This window comes from Tupaia chinensis, unplaced genomic scaffold, assembly GCF_000334495.1.
Source record: "Tupaia chinensis unplaced genomic scaffold, TupChi_1.0 Scaffold143064_1, whole genome shotgun sequence".
Classification (NCBI taxonomy): domain Eukaryota; kingdom Metazoa; phylum Chordata; class Mammalia; order Scandentia; family Tupaiidae; genus Tupaia; species Tupaia belangeri.
This window is the reverse complement of record NW_006202908.1, coordinates 1277049-1291620: the sequence shown is the minus strand read 5'-3', so window position 1 is coordinate 1291620 and position 14572 is coordinate 1277049. Positions and strand designations below refer to the sequence as shown.

Sequence of the window (14572 nt, the reverse complement as noted above, 5' to 3'; positions counted from 1 at the left end):
GATCACATGCCGCCTGTGGGGGTCCTAATTAGGATGGGTGGTTCATTTCCCGCCCTGCCCCGTTGGAGCAGAAATGCTCAGCCTGTCATGGCAGTGGCCATGTGGACCCTCTCACAGAAGTGGAGCAGGGCGGGGGCCTGCCGCAGCAGAACCAGCCCTACAGGATGGGCACCGGCCACAGGCCAAGGCCCGGTCCCAGCTGGACCTTCTGAACGTGCGTGGCGGCAGCACCATCTGGCCGCCAGGTCCCACGTGGATCCACCTTCCGACGGGGAGCGAGGGTTCGTTTTCTCTGAGTTAAGTGGCAATTTGGGAATGCTCACATGAGTCCTCTTTTTCCATTAATATTCCTGGGTTTCGGCTTTTCCGTAAAATCAGGTAGTTGTAGATACGTTCAGGAGTTGTTTCCAGCTTTTCACATCCCGTGATTCATGGCTCTCTGTCCTTACGTTGTTCATCTCTCACGTTCCCAATCGTCATCCTTACATTTGTGAGGACAGAGCAGGCAGCACGCAGCTCGTCTCAGCAGCCTTGATTGGGACAGTCTGGTGCTGGAGAAAGCCACGACAGCCGCACTCAGGGCTGGTGAGCGGCGACCTGCAGGGAAGCATCGGCCTCTGCCGGATAGCTGCTGCACTCTGGGATGGCCTCGGTACGAAGGATATTTACACGGGGGGCTTCCGAGTAACAATTCAGATGCTCAAGAGCCTCATTTTAAGATGTTACCATGAGAATGTCCAGTGCGTTCCTGAACTCCGGGAAGAGCAAATCGGAAGGATGGAGCCTGCCACGTGTGTCCAGCTGCAAGTTTAATGCTCCCGGAAGAAAATTGGTCTATAAACACAGGAATGACCGAGCACGGATGCTATAAACACAGGAATGACCGAGCACGGATGCTTGAACAATGTCCACGTCTTTGCTCACAGTTGTAAGGACCTTGTGTACACAACCCTACAAAAGGAATAAACAGGATCAAGTCTGCTGTCATCAGAAAGCAGGCTGCAACATTTTATCTGCATCAGAAGGTCCGGTTCTGGGACTTTCACTCTCAAATGGTTTGAAATGACTGAAAATTGAAATGAGTTTGCTTAGAGTTTACAAAAACATTGCTCAGTTACCTAGCCAACCACTGAACCTATTTAACAAGCAATAAAACTTTTCAGTTTAGCAAATTAAATAATTCACTTAAGAAAATCAACTGTTTTTAATGACCTGGAGGTGTTTCTCCACACCAAGTGTTCCCATAGTAGGATTTTTTTTCTAGATTTATTCTTTGGTGTTTATATTATTTTATTTTATTAGGTTTATTCATTTATTCATTTATTTATTCATTCATTCAGGGAGCGAGAGCACCCCACCCGGCCTCCGCCAGCCAGGGTCACGGGCACTGTGTGCCCAGCGCACACAGGGAGGGCGTGGAGCAGGACTCGGGGCCTCTCCTGTGAGCTCAGCATCACTGCCGCGTTCTCACTGTGCCGCCACGGCTGGCCCTCTCCCATTTTTTGTTTGTTTCCGTTTTTTGGCTTTCTTTTGTTTTTAGGTTTTTGCCATGAGGAACATCCAACTCTCTGAGGGAAGCGAGACAGAGAGAGACAGTGAGAAATCACCCTGGGCAGGGATGGCCACACTGCAGTCCCTCCTCCTCCATTCCCGTCCTGGGATTTGGGGCATGCACACATGCCCAGTGAGATTTTCAAGCCGCCAGGCTTGGGACTTGAACTGCAGTCGGCTGTAGACCTTAATCACCATGCCACCTGCTGCCACCCCTCATGTTCTTACAGAAACAGTTCCAGGAGGAGAGGAAAGATGGAAGACACCCCCACCCCTCCTATCCCCAGCCCACCCTCTGCTCACACGCGGTGAGGCGTGGAGACCCCTGTTTCTCGAGGTGCTGCCCGCAGTCGCCGGCTGGAGCCACCGCGTCTCTGACCGCTAGTCCCTGTCCCTGGAAGCCAGCTTTCCCCTTGGCCTGCTCTCATCGCACCTCGCAGGGGCAGGATGATCGTCTCACCTGGGAGAACTGACCGGCCTGAAGGAGCTGGCCGTTTCTCTCGTGGGCAGTCAGCGTGCCCTTCCCACTGCGACGTGGAGTCGCTGACGCCCCCTCTGCCTCACACCCCCTGCAGACGTCCCTGCTGGCGCTGAGCTTCCTCCAGGTCACACCCGTGGAGCACAATGGAGGGCTCGTGGAAGCTCTTCACAGACCCGGACGCGTGGTTGCTATGCCTGCCTTGTACTCTGGGCACAGAGGACGGGGGTGCGAGGCTCAGCCACACTTCCGAGCACACCAGGCCAGACAGGGCAAGCTGAAGCCGACTCTTATCTGCATCCAGAATTCCAGTCGCTTGTGGACACGGACATCAATGACTGGTGCTTATGGGACCAGCAGATGGCGTAACGGTTTCGTCGCTAGACTCCCACGTAATCGACTGCGGTTCGAGTCCCAAACCCAGGGGCTTAAGGTTCACGCCAGGCGCATGTGTGTGCGTGCCCAAAATCCTGAGAGGAGAATGGAGGAGAAGGGATTGCGGTGTGACCATGCCCCCGTGGGGTGGGGAGTGATTCCTCTCTTTCTGTCTCACTGTCTTTCTGGCAAGTGCATGCATCCTGTTGCAAAAATCTTTCTTAAAAAAATTAAGTTAAAAAATAATGATTGGTGCTTATAAAGAAATGCAATGCATCCAAACACAGAACTGCCCTGGATGGGGGGGAGTGTACCGCTGAGGGTCATTACCCTTCCGGGCGGGTTTCCATGATTCACCCGGAGGAAATGGCTGCCTCTCGGCTGAGGACGCTGCACAGTAACGCCTCTGTAGGTGTGGCGTTGGGAGACTGCTGACTGGGAACTGGCTTCTCTGTGACAGGTCGCTGACGCAGGTGTCAAGATGACCGAGCGCTTCGACTGCCACCACTGCGCCGAGTCCCTCTTCGGCAAGAAGTACGTCCTGCGGGAGGACAGCCCCTACTGCGTGGCCTGCTTCGACGCCCTCTTCGCCAGCACCTGCGAGGAGTGCGGGAAGCTCATCAGCTGTGACTGCAAGGTACGTGCCTGCGGCTCCCGGGCAACCGGCAACTGCTCGGCTACCCCCACCCAGGGCTCCGCCGCGCGCCCGGGGCCTTCTGTGTGCCTCTTGCTGGAGTCCCGACCCGTCCTCAGCAAGGACACTCTGGAGCGCCCTCTGCTGGGAGCCCCGGGAGCCGCTGCCGTCCCGCCACGTGGGTCTCTGTCCCCGCTTGGTCAGCGCCCGGCCGACCTGTGTGCCCAGCTTCTGTGCTAGTTCTTAGGGACCGTCTCTGCCCGCCCGCACCCCAGTCCCACCGCTCTCAGGGCAGCCCGTCCTGCCCGGCGCTGGCCTCGCGCTGCCCTGCGGTGAAGAGGTGCCGCCCAGTGAGCACGCGATGAGCGAGCGTGGAGCGAGCGGACCGGATTGGTTCCGGGGACGGCGGGCGCGGAGCCCCCCAGGTCGAGGCTGCAGGTGTTGTGATGGGGAGAGGATGCCCGTTGTAGCCTGGGCTCGGCGTCTCCCCAGCTGTGTGGACCGGGGCCGGTTGCCTGACCTCTCTGTGCTCAGCTCCACGAGTACAGAGCGCAGCGAAGCAGCCGCCTGCTCCGCAGCGTCGCTGTGATGTGTGGTGGGGGGCTCACGCTTTCACTGGCGGCTGTCACTGTCAACTCCAGGCTTCACCTGGCTTCTCGAACGTCCTGAGTCTTCTAACAGTTTTCCGCGTCCCTCCCAGGGCCCTCGCCCTGTCCATGTTCATGATGGAAACGGCAATGTAAATACCCACGTTGAGGACGAGTAGGCAGAGAAACGCATAATTATGTTCCACGGCTTTACCTGGCAGAGAAAGGCGCGGGTAGGCGAAGGGCCGAAGAACACCTGCGCCGGGAAAGGGGCTGTGGGGATATTCGAGGGTCATCGTCGGTGACCGGGGCTGAAATGAGAACAGGGCAGAGTCGCTGATGGTCTCTGTGATTTAGTGGAAAGACCTGAGAGCCAGCCCTCCTTCCTCAGATGACTTTACAGTGAGTAAACAAGAGTTCCCCGGATGGCCCGACCAAGGCTCTGCGGTCAGGAGTTAATCACACTGAACTTTTCAACCCAGACGGCCGCCCCGAGCTATGTGCGGTCAGGCTATGTGATTTTCCACGCTCTGGAACCAAACAAGATGTCCGGCTGGAGTTAGGTCTTACCAGTCGGGGTTTTGAGTGTTTGCAATGGTTTTCTTGACATTCAAGCGGAGGAAGCAACGGTGGCAAAGAGCTTCCATTATTTCAGAAAATAAAGCCAAAAAGAAAACAAAGCCAAAAATCCCAGCAGACTGTAGGTTTGTCAGAGCCACTGAACCAACAGGTCTGGTGGTCACCTTTTTAAAAATATTATTTATATAATTTGTATTTATCATGATTGTAATTTTTAAATTAGCTTCAGGACATGGGTGCTCACCAGAGAGAGAGAGAAAGTTAGAAAGCAAGCCACCAGGTCCAGGACTCGAAATGCAGTTGGCCATGTGGGAATACAGTACTTTAACCACCACACCACCTGCTGGTCCTGGACACTCACTTTTATTTTTTTACTTGTATTTTTTTATTTTTTTGGGTGGGAAAATGTTTGCTATAGGGCACATGCAGTCACAGAGAGACAGAGAAACAAAAAGCAAGAAATCACCCCCCAGGAGGATGTCCACGCTGCAGTCCCTTCTCCTCCATTCTCCTCTCGGGACTCTGGGCTCGCGCGCACATGCACCCGGCGTGAGTTTTAAGCTGCCGGGTCTGAGATTAGAACCGCTGTCGACAATGTGGGAGTCCAGCAATGTAAACATTACACCCTCTGCTGGTCCCCGCTCACTTTTAAGGTAGTCTGGCCAGGGCAGATGGTGACACGGCGCTGAAATGTGAGGCTGCCTGGGGCTGGCCATGTAGGAGGGTTCTGGGTGTGAGCCCAGAGACGCCTCTGGTGTGCTGGGCACATACTTGCCCGCGACCCAGGCCGACTGGAGCTGGGGGTGCATAGCGGCAGCAAGACCCTGGTGGGTGCCGTCTCTCTGTCTCTGTTTCTCTTGCTCGTGGAAGAAATTAACTTTACAGAAAACAGAAGTATAGCCACAATGGGCCTCCCTTCACTCTCTCCCTGAAAGTCACATTTGTGTGAGTGATTTTAAAAGACTGGCAAGCCGAAGGGCGTGAGGCTGATTTTGAGAGTAAGGACTGACTCTCGAATGAGCCAGACACGCCTTCAGAGCCAGCTCTCCTGGCCCTTAGATCCCCGATTCTGTGTCGCCACTCAAGTGTATTCCTGTCAGTTACCCCGAGAAAAGGCTGTCATCTCACAGGGTGGAAATCACTGATCATAAGGCCAGTGGGAGAGCCGGGAACAGTTCACACTGACAAAATACTATGATCCTCTAACATGACACCCTCCCTGACATTTTTCCTGGACGCCTGTTGATCCTAGCAAACTCATTTTTGCAGACCGATCACAGGTGTCTTTTGGGATCTATCTAAGCTCTGGACTTCCGAACTTCAGGGAAGTAATGGACAAAAGGCTGGCCAATACCTACAGCAATGGTTGCCCCTTCCACGCGTTTAACAGCTGGGCGACTTTCACACACCCCAGTTCAGAGTTTCCGTTTTCCACATCACTGCTAGCAGTGCCGTGACACTGGACAGTCTAACACGCCCACCCAGCCCCGTACCTCGGAGGGTGCTGTGAAGAGGGAAGAAAGGATGAACGAAGCCACCCGCGATCTAAAACTAGCACTTGGGGCCTAGCGTCCAGCAGCAGCGCATGGAGCCCACCCTGTGGCAGCAAGTCCCTGCGTGTGCCTTCATTGCACGACCTCAGCTCCTCACACCTACGGGAGGGACACTTCCACTTCATTTTGTGGAGAAGCCATTAAGCATTGGAGAGGTTGGGAATCTTGGCAGCGTTCCAGGTTTGGGAGCAGGCAAGGAGAATTTGAGCCCAGACGAGGCAGGGTTCTGTGTCCTCCCTGCAGCTTCAGGAGGGATCCGGTCTGTAGTTCCCAGCTCGGGGGTGGATTTGGTTCGCGGCTGTCCTGTGAGAATGAGGTGACTGTCACTGACCATCCTTACTGTTCTCCTGGCCCTTCGGGCGAGGTAACTGTGCTGCAGGTGGGAGGCTCGGGGTGTTTCTGTGGACTCTTTCCAGCTGCGTAGTTAATTAATAGGAAACACGGGGCCAGCAGGAGGCATGGCGATTAAGGCATTGGACTCCCACATGACCAACTGCGGTTTGAGTCCCAGACTTGGTGGTTTAAACTCATGCCGGGCGCGTGTGCGTGCATGCCCAAGATCCCGAGAGGAGAATGGAGGAGAAGGGATTGCGGCGTGACCATCCCCCCTGGGGGGTGATTTCTCATGTTCCTTTTTGACTGTGTCTGTCTTTCACTCCTGCGAGTCCACGTGCCCTGTGGGGGGAAAAATCACAACCCTGGAAACATCACATTGATGGTCACACCTTATTTTTTGTAGAATATTTCATTTTATCTTCCATGAGTGAAAGAAAGAGCTAGGGCAGGGAGAGACCCCCTGCTCGGTCTCGCTCTGACCCCACCCCTCCAGCCTCAGCCAGCACGAATCACAGGCCCCTCCCGCAGACGTGAGCCAGGGGCCTCCGATGTGGGACTGCCCAGGGTGCTGCACCACCGCCCGGCACCCAGCACCTGCTGTAACGGCTTGGACGCGTGTACAGCTGGGAACGCGCTCACCTGGTGGCCTCCGGGCACAGGGCGCTTTTCAGAATGCTGAGCAGGAGTAGAGGCTCCACGTAACATGGCGTCGCGGATGGGAACACCGGGCTTGGGAAATCGGCAGCTGGACTTCTCGCGGCCCAGGAGGGAGGCTGAGAGCCAGCCGGCTTCTGCCTGGGGTGACCCTGCTGCCCAGGGCCGCCTCCAGTTAGCCGAGAGGTGAAGGGTCCCGTCAGACCACGCAGCCCCGGGTCCAGCCGACGTCTCGGCGGGCCCGTTTGGACCCAGACCACAAGCACGCCCTGTGTTTGGAATGTCTCTGAGCTGGAAAAGTATAAGATCTGAAAGGAAGGGTTTGGGTTCAGTCTTACATGTTTATCAACATTTTACTGCAGTTTCTGACAGTTCTGGGAGCAGAGATAGCCTGGGTATTTTTTCTGGGAAGTGTAAAAGAGTTTTTTCTTTCTTTTTGTGTAACTTCTCCCTAGAGGACATTAAAACCAAGATATTTCTAGGACATTTCAAAGCTCTTGAAAGAGTCTGTCAGTGAGTTTATACTTATTTTTTAAGTTTATTTATTAGGTCATCGGAAAAGTCAAGACATTTTCCTTTTCATAGAAAAACATAGAAAGATACATCTTTCTACAAGCAAGAGAGACGGGGGGACATCCCCAACGGGGTCCCCACGTCACCATCCACCCGTCCCGTCATCCCAGATCAGGACACGCACCCCTGTGCACTCAGGGAGTCCTCCCAGGTGGGTCGGCCTCATAGAGCACGTCCTTCCTGCCCGAGACTTCCATCCCGGGCCTGTCGGCATCTGATGGCTGCCTCTGCTATCGTCATCTTAACTGCTCATGGGGGACGGGGACCAAGAGCCGGAGCTAAACGTCTGGAGCTGAGATGAAAGGGCCCCGTGGCACTCGGTCTTCACAGATTCCCACATGGTGCAGTGTGGACTCTGCTGCATGAATCTGACCTTAAACTTACAATCGGCTGTGGCTTCTCAACTTTGGGGGCTTTTCCCATCTATCCCCAAGCCCCATGGGCTACATGACTGACATCCTGCCCCCCCCCAAGACTCAGGGACCAGCGAGTTGACCGAAAGTACTGCCCAGCGTGCCTAGGGGGTCCGTGCCAGCAGTGTTTATCACAGTCGCCTCCCCTCCTCACTTCCTGCTTGTGGGACACGTGAGTCCTGGAGGAAGCTGCCCCTGAAGTACTGTATTAACTGAATGCAGACTTGTTCTTGGTTTTTTAGAGACATTTTTTGCTTTGGGATGTGTGCACTCACTGGAAAGACAGAGACAGAGAGACAGAAAGCGAGAAGTCACCTCCCAGGGGGGATGGCCATGCCACAATCCCTTCTCCTCCATTCTTCTTTCAAGATTTTGGGCACATACGTACATGCACCCGGTATATGTTTTAAGCCTCCAGGTCCAGGACTCAAACCACAGTCGACTACGTGGGAGTCCAGCAACATAACCATTACACCATCTGCTGGTTCCACTGAACACAGACTTCTAAAGAGAGTGCACACTCAGTGCCTGGGGAAGCACTGTGGGGGACCCGCTTGCTGCTTGGTTAGATTTGAGAGGCGGGGGTGATGCACGTGGGGCGCGCTTCCCTTCAGCCCCATCGCTCTGGCCTGGAGCGTCGCGGAGCAGGTGCGAGTGGAGCCGAGCCCTGCAGCCCTGTGGCAGAGGAGGGGCAGGGCATCCCACGGCCACGGGCTGCTCAGACCAGGGTGCAGAGCCGTGCGAGAGGGAACCTCAGCAGACAGGGAGGCTGCACAGACGTGGGCCAGCTGGCTAAGGGGCTGACGGTTAGCTCTGTTGGGCACTGGAGGTGCAGGGCACCGGGAATGTGGCAGAAGACAGCTGGCAGCCTCGTGACGTTAGCCCTGCTCATCTGTCAGCTTAGATCGTGTGGTTCCGAATAGGGAAGAATTAAGGAAAGGAGTTTAGGGAGATCTGGTGGCACAGTGGTAAAATGCAAGGCTCTGTGGGGTTAACCTACATGTGGGGCTTATGTCCAAAAAGTCCCCCTGCCCCCGAGAAAGTGGGCACACGTGTGCCCAGGGTCTGGGCTGGCCGAGGCTGGGGTGGATCACGGTGCTGAGACTAGGGTGCAGCCTCTCCCTAACACTCTCCTGCCCCATTACTGGAAGAGATAGATAAATAAGCTTTAAAAGGATGTTAGACTTAAAAGGGCTGAGATTGAAAAGCACCATGCAACAGTAGAGTGGCAGTTAGGGTCCGAGAGCTTGGACGGGGTGGGGGCGGATTTAGGGCCAGCAGGTGCGTGGTGGTTCAGGCCCTGGACTCCCACAGGGCTAACTGCAGTCTGACTCCCAGACCTGGCAGCTTGGAAATCAGGCTGGGCACGTGTGTGCGAGTGGGCAGAATCCCAGGAGAGCGGAGAAGGATGGCAATGTGACCATCCACCCAAGGAGTGATTGCTCACTCTCCCTGTCACGGTCTCTCTCTCTCTCTCCTCTCCAGTGAGAGCACATGCCCTATAAAAAAGGAAAAAAAAACAACTTGAAAATAGATGGTGGAAATTCTAATGAATGTTTCCGTCTCTGTAAGGAAGTGTCATTTCGGCAAGTGCCACTTTGAGGCAGTTGTTTCCATTCCGAGCTGTGATCCGAATCGGGGCTATCCTGGCACTCCCTGGGAGGTGGCACTCTCCCAGTGGCTGTGACAAATGCTCTCCACGTGTGAGCGCGGTCAGCCGGCACAGCTAGTAGACGGTCCTCCCTCCTGTCACACCGCGGAGTCTGGGCTCAGAGAGGCTCGCCGACTGGCCCGCGGTCATGCAGTTGGTGCACGGCAGGACCAGGGTTCGAATGTGATCAGCCTGGCCCTGGGGCCCCCGAGTTTAACCTCAAGGCATTTCAGCATGTGTTCCTGGGGTCTTGGAAGGGCAGCAGGCTAGGGTTGACGGAGATGTGTGGAGAGTGGGCCCTCGGCTCCCACCCTGCCTGTGTGCAGCAAACGCTCGGGTGTCGGCCCAGGTCTGTAGCCTTTCTCCGTCTGCAGCTGGAACGGCGCCATGAGCCGATTCTGTTCCCACTGGGGACCCGCCGGCCACAGCGACGCGAGCTGGTGTCGTGATTGTTTTTATTCACTAGACACACAACACAAGAACACCTCGTCAGTTTTTATCTTCAGGGAAGAGTTTCTGTCCGAAGGTTGGGAATCATCAGACATTGTCCAGTGAGCCGCTCGGCATGACTGCGCGTCCCTGCAGGGGTGCGTGTGTGCAGGGGCCAGGCAGCGGCCAGTGAGTTCCAGCGGCCCAGAGTCGCAGCCTCCCTCACAGAAAACGTCTGCATGAGGCACGCTGGCTCCTTTCTTTTCCTTTTTGGCCTGCTTTGGTTTTAAGTTTATTTACTTACCTCTCTCGTGAGTGAGAAAGACTGCACTCCCTGAAACTGTCTCCATGCCGAGATCCACCCCCACCTCACCAGCCCAGGACATGGGCATGTGCCTGCTGCGTGGACTCAGGGAGGTCTCCGGATGTGACCCTGGGTCACAGGATCTCGCTCGCGGGTCGGCCTTGCAGAAGGCCTGTACCTCTGCACCATGTCCAGCACCCCCGACTCCTGCTTCTGGGGCTGACCCCGGTCACTGCGTGCCCAGCCTGGCCTTCCTTGGTGGAGGGTGTGCTGAGGGGCATTGCTGGGCGTCTAGTCCATGCCAGCCTGAAGGGGAAAGTCAACCCGGGCACAGGGCAAGCGAGAGGGTCCCTGGGTCGGGCACTTGGAGCTGTGATTGGAGGGGAAGTGGCAGGCGCCCTGGGTGAAGGAAGTCATCCCGGGAGGGCAGGGACAAGGAGCTGGAGCTCAGGCCAGGCCTGCAGAAGTCCTGGGTGAAGGAAGTCATCCCGGGAGGGCAGGGACAAGGAGCTGGAGCTCAGGCCAGGCCTGCAGAAGTCCTGGGTGAAGGAAGTCATCCCGGGAGGGCAGGGACAAGGAGCTGGAGCTCAGGCCAGGCCTGCAGAAGTCCTACAGGTCTTGCAGCCACATGCCCATAGGAGCCGCGTTCGGAGGACACTTCAAGCGTCAAATGTCTGTCAGCAGGTTGGTCTTAAACTTCCACTGCTGTGTTTTCATGCCAGAAGTGGTGAGTGCAGGAAAGTGGCATTTCTGCAGGCCTTTGCCCAGGGCGTCCTTTTGACCAGCTTTTCTGTGATCACCCCGTCACAGTGGCGCACTGTCTCCTCCGTCTGGGGACCACTGACCTGGGTGCAGGTAGTGGTGACACCTGGTGGCTTCCCACTCATGACTTGGCCTTGGAGTTTTCTCCCCCATCTTCTTCGCAAGTCGGCCTCAAAAGGCTGATCTCGAACTTGTATTTTCTTTCCTCTCTTCCCGGACAACGTGTGACTCCTCCTCCGCTGTGTGGCAGACCCTCTTCCAAGACACCACCTCTGTTCCCTCCCTTCTGCCTGCCTCTCTGGACTTCGTGCCCAGGGCTGGTGGGGACTCACTGACCCGGGAAAGCATTTCCACAAGAGCAGTCCTTTGTGATGGGACTTGTCTCCGCAGGGGAACCCCGCTGGCTCCTGGAAAAGCTCTCGCCTGCTGTGGGATAACCAGAACTGGCTTTTGTACTTGTGCTGAAATGCCCTCAGCGAACCATTGCCCGTGTTATCGTTTTTGTTTGTTTGTTTTGTTTTATTTTTGTTTTGCTATAGGGCATGTGTACTTGCCAGAGAGAGAGAAATCACCCCAGTGGGGCTGGCCGGGCTGCAGTCCTTTCTCCTCTGTTGTGCTCGTGGTATTTGGGGGAAACATGCCTGCCGTGCTTTTCAAGCCACCAGGGCTGGAACTCTGACCTCACAGTCGGCCATAGGAATCCAGCCTCTTTCATCTCCATTCCAGCTGCTGGCACAGCTCATAAGCTGCCGGGTCCGGGACTCGAATCGCCATGTGGGAGTCCCGCACCATAGCCCCCAGCACCGGCTGGCCCCTGAGAACTTCCTTTGGAATGCCCTGGACTTTCCATGGCTAGACCACAGGCTGCTTTTCTATTCATCCATCAGTAGACCCTTGGGCTGCTTCCACCTCTCAGGGGTGGCAATTGGCTACTGGGGACACGAGGGACACAGGTGCATGAATAACTCTTCGAGTCCCTGCTCTTAATTCCTTAGGGCATGTACCCCAAAATGAAATTACTGGGTTTTTAACATTTCAAGGAACTGCCATATTTTCCATAGAAGATTAATTTTTATTATGTATTCATTCCACAATCAGCATTATGCCAGTAATAACATGTTCAAAAATACAAACACTTATTTTTTTGGAGAGGTTTTTGTCTGGCGCATGTGCTCACCAGACAGAGAGAGACAGAAAGCAAGAAATCACCCACCGGGGGGATGGCCACGTCGCAGTCCCTTCTCTATGCTCCTCTCGGGATCTTGGGCACACACACACACACACACGCGCGCGTGCACGTGCGACACACACACACACACGCGCGCGCACGCGCGCGCGTGCACGTGCGCACGCCTCCGTTGTGAGTTTAAGCCACCGGGTCCTGGACTCGAACCGCAGTCAACTACATGGGAGTCCAGCAACATAGCCGTTACTCTAACTGCTGGTCTCATAAATACAAACTCTTCATAAGTTAGGCTGATTCCTATTCTTATTGGACCGGGTTTTAAATGGTTTATTCTGAGGACAGAAGTCTGGTTGCTTTTTCCTGTTTCTAAAAATCCCTTCTGAGGGCCTGGGGTGAGTCACACCCACAATCATTAACAGACCATTTTGACCCATTTGATAACAGAAATCTTCCTACATCCTGTGGCTGGCCTAGTACCCAGGTAATGGGTGAGTCACGCCCACAATCACTAACAGACCATTTTGACTCATTGATAACAGGACTGTCCAACACCCTGTCCTGGGACAGTGTTCTGGGACTGTACACAAGGCCCTTATCCCAAACCTACAAGCTCCCCTTCCACATGCCCTGCCTTTATGGGCCAGGCCAATAGGAAGCTCTTCACCAAATTCTCTTATTCTTGAAATGGAATTAAAGGAACCCCTGTACCTGGTCACCCTGAGAGAAGGGCGTGTTTTGCCTCTTCTCTGGCCTAGGTCACTCAGATTTGTGCTTAGAAATAAACCTCATTATAGTCTTGCAGAACTGCTTATTTCCACCCACAGTTTAAAGTCTAAACGAGGGCAGTGCTGAACGGCACCTTTTTGGATACGAGGTACAGGGTTAAAAGTTATGAGGGCCAGCAGGTGGCATGGAGGTTAAAGAAGCTGGATCCCAACTCTGCAGTTCGAGCCCCAGACCTGGCGGCTTGAAAATCACCCAGGGCATGTGTGTGTGCGTGCCCCAAATCCCAGGAGGAAACGGAAGGAGGGATTGTGGTGTAGACATCCCCCCACGAGGGTGATTTCTCACTTTCCCTTTTCTCTGTCTCTATTTCCGTCTCTCTCCAGTGAGTGCACACACCCTATAGCGAAAACTTTTAAAAAAGGGGAAAAAAGTTATGAGAGTGCAGGTTTTCACACATACACGGAAGGGTACGTTTTTGAGAGCAGAAGTAGCCCAGGCCCTGCCAGGATTTTCCTGGTACGAGTCACAAGGACTTGAACGGGCAGCCTGGCTCAGCTAGGCACCGGCTGTGTGACAGCCGGTTAGAGAAAGGCACCCAGCCCCAGCCGTAGCTCCCTTGTGTGGCTGAGCACTGTCTGGAACTCGGCGCACGGGGTACTTACCGTCACCGATGTCTCACAGTGCTCTGTGAGGCTGGAGCGTGCCTTGGCCAGAGTCGGTGACACGCCTAGTCCTGAATGACAGTGAGGACACGGGCACCTCATGGGCTCTGCGGCCCCTTACATAAGGGGTCCTTCAAAGGGTCATGGGAAATGCGTACTATGGGGAAACTGTGTGGACTTGAGTTTTCTGCACCCAAATCAACTTGCGTTGTAATTCCATCTTTCCACACGGTTTTTGAAGTCCCCATGTAAACATGAACTCGAATCAAGGAGGTTTGTGCTTCATTTCGTTTGTCGAAAGGATCAGTAAAGGACAGGTCATTTTCCTTCTAAATGTCTGAAAATACTTGAAGCTAAAAATGCAACAGGTGGGTCAGTCCCTTGCACCCCTTGCTGCTGTGTGTTCACCCCTCAGTTTGGGCTGACAAAGATGGAGAGGCCCCAGCATTTCAGTAAGGCGTCCCCCTGGTCCCCAAGGGGCAGAGCCTACATCCAAGGACCGCTGAGAGCAGGGGCTGGGCTCCTGAGGACCAGCTGTTTCAGGACCTTCTCATGCAGTGCAAGACGCGTGCGTTCACACCCTACACTCGGCGTAACTGCGGGCTCCATCACAGGACGACGTCCTGCAGAGGCTGTCCTCAGTCCCCACGGCCACGCTCACCCACGCTCCCCTGCGGTGCTCAGGACACCTGAGCCTGGGAGCTGGCCCAGAAACCGCTGTGGCCTGGAATTCTGTTTCTACCTCATTAATGCATGCGTGCTGGAGTGGGGTTAGAGCTGGGGGTCTGAGCAGAGGCAGCAATGGAAAGCCGTCCTTTCGGAGAAAAAGCGGGCCGTGAATCGGTTATTATTCCAGTAACACAGCCCACGTGACTCTCTCCTGGACTCATTCCTCTTGTGCCCCCTTTACTAAGCAGTGCGGGCTCCACCTTCTCAACGCCTCTCACATCTGAGCCTTGTCTGTCCCTCCTGCCCCCTGCCCCCCACCTCCCCTGTATCCATGTGTCACACCCATCTGAGCCTCTTGCTCTCCTGGGTTCTGTGGAGTTGTCGTTTAGGTTGTTTGTGTGTGTGTGTTTGTTTGTTTGCCAGAGGGTACACGCAATCACCAGAGAGAGA

The 14572-nt window shown here is 54.9% G+C and overlaps 1 protein-coding gene across 1 annotated transcript in view; it reads left to right on the top strand.

Annotated features, from left to right (window-relative positions):
• Positions 1-2844: 2844 nt before the first annotated feature.
• Positions 2845-14572, top strand: part of FHL2 (four and a half LIM domains 2) — a 23909-nt gene continuing 12181 nt past the window's right edge. Inside the window, exon 1 of the mRNA XM_006163789.3 lies at positions 2845-3041. Within this exon, the coding sequence (XP_006163851.1) occupies positions 2886-3041 (156 nt within the window). The 5' untranslated portion in view covers positions 2845-2885. The remainder of the gene's footprint in view (positions 3042-14572) is intronic.